At 35.5% G+C, this 5269-nt stretch overlaps 1 protein-coding gene across 1 annotated transcript; it reads right to left on the bottom strand.

The window, feature by feature from the left end:
* Window positions 1-867: 867 nt before the first annotated feature.
* On the bottom strand, window positions 868-4333 carry LOC143535154 (AP2-like ethylene-responsive transcription factor AIL7). The gene is made up of 6 exons (XM_077029491.1): window positions 3846-4333; window positions 3691-3773; window positions 1855-1952; window positions 1673-1746; window positions 1399-1526; window positions 868-1304 (listed from the first exon to the last, which is right to left on the bottom strand). Exons 1-6 carry the CDS (start codon window positions 4331-4333, stop codon window positions 868-870), a joined length of 1308 nt encoding a protein of 435 aa, XP_076885606.1.
* Between the last annotated feature and the right edge of the window lie 936 nt (window positions 4334-5269).

Genomic DNA, 5269 nt, shown 5'->3' with positions numbered 1-5269 from the left:
TTATAGTCGGTGGTTAGGGGGAATATTATTGGTACAGTTGTCCTCTTCTAGAAGATGCTTTTTGTAACAAACTAAACACGTGTCCGCATAAGATAGGGCGAGACAACTAGCCATGTGCACGATTATAACAACCTTGCCAGCTGTCCTCCCTTAGTTGGCTGTTACGTCACATGCTCTCCAAGAGAGAATCTTCTCGTAAATCTTCTAGAAAGAAGTTAGTTACAACTGATTTGCTGACGTCACTCTCTAACCATCTTTGTGCGTGGAAAGAACACCCTGCGGATGACTTCTGAGGGCTTCCTCTGACTTAAGTTACGCGGGTGTTGGGAATGTTCCGCGGATGACTTTTAAGGAAGTCAGAGTGACCCGCGAATGATCCTTTATGAGTATTTTGATCTTTCCAATACCTCTATACTTTCTTATACCGTTAGGTACAGGCATTCAGATTGATTTGTTTGTGGTCATACGATTGATTTATTTTCAAGATAATAATTTGATAACAAGGGGTGTGGACTCATAATAATAAATATTATCAAATTGCAAGTGCCTTTATAGCAACCTTAACATTCTAAAGCAGTTTAACATTTTATACGACACTAGTTTATAAAAATATAAAAAACGTCCATAACTAGCATTCGAAATTACACCAGTTGACAATATTAATCCAACCTCCAAAAGGCAAAAACATAAAAATAAAATCCGAGAGAAACCAGAAGAAACATTATACCCAGCCCATACTAATATAATACTAAGGTAAGTTGATCAAGATCACCTAGCTAGGCTAAACCGGTCAGCAATGGTCAGCTTTAAAGAGTACGTTCCAAAATTAGCATTAATGTCTATGGTGCTAAGCTACTTAGTTGGTCATCATATGTTAATATGGTTGGTCTGCCCACAGGAAGAACTCCCCGAAGCTGGCCGTAGCAACGCCAACTGGTTCCCACCGTGGTGGTTCGGCTGGAGGTGCTGGAAGAAGTTCTGTTGATCGTACGACAGTGCTGAGTTCGGATCAAACACCATCGCGTAAGGCGCTGCAGAAACAGGTGAAATGTTGGCAAAACTGATGCTACTGCCACTACTGCTTCCAGTGTATTGTGGCGGCTGGTGGTGGTTGGTGATTTGGAGCGGTTTTGGTTCGGTTTCGAGCGAGATTTTCAGGCGCTTATCGGAGCCGCCGATTGGAAGGGAGCTGTTGGAAATGGCTTGAACGTCGTACCGTTTCATCTCGAAGTTTGTGACCGCGTTAATGCCCCGGAATTTTATTGCTGCGATGTCGTATGCTTCGGCCGCTTCCTCTTCCGTGGCTGCAGCATTATTATTTATGTTAAACGCGATTAATACGCGTGTTACATAAGCGTTGCATTTTATGGTTATGATTACAGAAAGTTGTAAATATACCAAATGTCCCGAGATATAAGTCTTTGTTTCCAGCTACACGGCCTATCCGGGCTTGCCAACGACCTTGTTGATGATGCCTTGTCACACCTCGGTAGATTGATGCTCCCCTTGAGAAACCGCTACTTTTTCTGAAAATTATGGGGGGGGGGGGAGTTAGAAATATTTATGTATAGAAAAAAGCGTTTACAGTTGCGACGAGTATTTGTAATCTAAGTCTACCAGATTGTAAAACAGTGTCCCATACGAGTGTAACAAAAAGGTTCAAAAAACAAACCTTCTTAGTGATGCAATGAATTCTTGCTTTGTTGAGTATGTCATGTCTTCAAGTTCTTTTGCATAGCTTGCAACCTAATTCAAAAGAAACTTACAAGAATCATCATCTTAAAACATGAAAAACCGCTTAATTCAATAAAATGAAACCGAGATAAAAAAAAAAAAGAAGTATTATCTATTTACCGGGAAGTTTGTGGTGGCAGTCGTTCCCCAGTACTTAAGAGCCGCCAAATCATAGGCTCGTGCCGCCTTGTCCTCCTTGTCATAACCGCCTGATAATCCTTAACACCGTTATAATCAATTATCTAAAAAAGAAGAATTAACGGGAATAATGTCGCATCAACTCACCTAAGTACACTGCAGATAATAATATTACGAGCAGCAGCAATTAGCCATTTCCATGCAAAAAAGAAACAAACGTTAAAGTGGTCCATGATTTGATCACCAAAACACTTTCTGATAAAGCAAAAGTTAAAAAGAAATGGAAGCACTCATTTCTACACGTACATACATTTATGATATGATGAAGTACGCGGTTAAATTCAATTAGGGGATTGGTTTAACACAGAAGTAAAATTATAAAGTGGTTTTAGTATGGTTTATATGGTATATTGACACATAATTTATAATAGAAATAGGTATAAGAGACCATTCAACCTCGTTCATTAAGGTCACTCAAATATTGTAACTATATTACATGACACCAAAGAGCTACTCAATTTCTTTTATATCAAAAAATCTGACAAGAAAATGTTGTGTGAATAAAAGCAACATTTTACTTTAATACTTTCTAGAATGAAAAGGAAGCAAGTTTAATTTTCGTAATTATAAAAAAGTGAGGGTATATTCATCCTGATATGGAATACTAAATGAAATTCAATGCATTTTTGGGTGAGTCGTAGAACTATGTAACCAAAATGAGAGAGTTATAAAATTGATTACTACGCATCTTTAATTTAACTTTAAAAAAAGTAAGTATCACTAAATAGATGAAACAGGTCTATTTATGTCAGCCAGTTTTATCCATATCAGGTTATAGAATTAAAAAAAAAATGTTTTGAAATTAGAAATGAGAGTTTGACTTGGTCAAACATATGAAATGAAAAAAAAGAAAGTGAAAGCAAAAGTAAAAGCATGTAGTGATGAAAAGAAACTACAGTGAAATGCAGACCTACCTACATAGTTTGTAGAGTTGAAAAAAGAAACAAATAGGATTTTATGTAAATCTTGTGGACATATTCCTTCCATTTTGGGTAAAGACATAACAACTACACACTCATTTGAAGAACCCCTTTCACTTCACTTTTACAAAATCTTTTTTAAATACTCTAATTAAATATTTTTATCTATTATTTCAATGGTTATTACCATAGAAAAATCAACATACATTCAAACTTTTACCAAAACTTCTTATATGAAATAGCTTTTTTCAAGAATAATACGTATTTTTTAAGAAAATCACTAATGACTAGCATTTAAGACAAGTTTTCCGACGTTAACATACAAGAATTAGTTTAGTAACTTTTAGTTACTTTAATATACCAAATCAGGTTGATAGGCTTCTTCTTAGGGGGTGTTTGGGATTTTCTTATTTTATCTTTTTATAATTTTCATTAAGTTAATAAGTTACAATATTGTAACTTATGGAACTTTTCCTCTAACATCAAATAAAAGCAATCCTAAACATCTTATTACTTTTTAAAAAGTTAATAAGTTATAAGTTGATAAAAATAAGCAATCCCAAACACCCCCTTAATATATGAAACATTTAGTAATCAATTTAACTATGATAACCAATTACATTTTTTTTGAACAAACAACTCCTAATTTTGTAAGGGGTAACGCCACAACGGCTTATACTAACAGAAGCCAATATTCATCTCTCTTGGTTGCATATGAAAAAGATTATGTAGATTCTTATAGTATTATAACTGACATTGATAAATATCTAATATTATTATTATTATTATTATTGTTAATGAATTAAAAAGAGAGGTAATTAAGAAAGGTAAATGGTACCTTGACGTCCTTTCCTTGCCTGACCCTCTCTCCTACAGCTATTATCCCAAAGATGCGCTTCGTATCTTCCCGTCCACCTATGTCTGCACAAAACCAATATTATTATTATTATAAAAATAATAAAAAAAAAGAAGAAGAATGAATTAATACAATACCTAGTAACCCCTCTGTAAATCGAAGTCCTCTGCCCAAAAGTATCAGCAGCAATCTTATTGTTATTATTATTCTTGTGACCAGCAGCAGTCGCCAGTTGCGTGACCTTGTCAAGCGGCGGTGTGGTGGTGATTTCCAAGGAGAAGCCATTTAGCGAGTGTTGTTGAGCGGTTGACTGAGTGACCGAGTCATCGACCTCGGAGGAGGAGTTGGCCTTAAGGTCTGATGAAAAGTAGAGGGTACCGTCGTAGATGTGGGTCAATGAGGATGAGTCTTGTGAGCCGTCAGAGTAACGGAATGGGGTGGAGTCGCCGCCTAGAAAGTCCTCCAGCTTCGGAGCTTGTTGGTGGGTATGGAAGCTTCGAAGATGAAGGGGTGACTCGTCTTTTACTCCAGCACTGTACAGGTTGTCGAAGGACGAGGAGGTGAGCATCTCCATTGGAGACAAAGAAAACGAAAGCCAGTTGTTATTATTATTATTATTCGCCATTTGTACGAGTAACTCAAAATGAATGTAGAGTAAGTTAATTAAAAAGGCAGGGCAGCAGCATTTTTTATTTTTAAGTAAGGGGAAAATATATATTATTATTATTAATAGGAGGTTAAAACATGCAGCAGATTTGAAAGAAAGAAAGAAAGAAAGAAAGAAAGAAAGGAAGGTGTTTGTCTGTAGGGTTAACGGGGGTGTAGTATTGTATTGTATTGTATTGTATTGTGGGGGGGTAAAAGCAGGTTTTATGGCCCAACCCAACCGGCGTAAATTCAGTGGGAGCAAATTTTAACACACTTCTCAATATCTATCTATCTATTCTGACCGACCTTAACCATATAATAATAATAATTTAATAATTTCGAATTTGCACGTATACATACCAACAATTAATTAATATATACATTACTAGTTTTTATCCCCGTATTTACAGGGATTTTTTATATTGCTTGTTTTAAAATTTATTTACTTTTTAAATTTATATATTTTTTATTGTTTAAAAGTTAATAATATATATATTAATTTATTTAACGGCAAACATCTCACGTGTTATTTCAAGACTATATCCAAGGTCGACTCCTTGACTGTCGTGAGACCGTACCTCTTGATGATCGGGAATCGGATGGAATCCATAAACCCTCGCCCACTGTCGGGATTGAATCTGGGATTAAAGCTCTAACTCGTCCTTCACCCCAAATGTCCTTCGAACGAACCCGAATAAGAATCAAACCTGAGTCCCTACTTTAGGAGGACATACCTCTTACCACTAAACCAACTTCCAGTTGATATGATTTGTCTATAATTGATTTTTAATACGAGTTTAATTGAATTGGAAATTTGATATTAAACTAAGGCTTTGTTGTTTCTTTCATTAAGAATATAGTTATAGGTATTTTAATTATATTTAATAAAATATACATAAATTATTTAAAAAAA

This window comes from Bidens hawaiensis, unplaced genomic scaffold (assembly GCF_021521415.1).
Source record: "Bidens hawaiensis isolate Kalapana, Puna unplaced genomic scaffold, B.hawaiensis_p1.1 tig00010420_1, whole genome shotgun sequence".
Classification (NCBI taxonomy): Eukaryota; Viridiplantae; Streptophyta; class Magnoliopsida; order Asterales; family Asteraceae; genus Bidens; species Bidens hawaiensis.
Note: the sequence above shows the minus strand (reverse complement) of the source record. Positions and strands in the feature narration are given on the sequence as shown.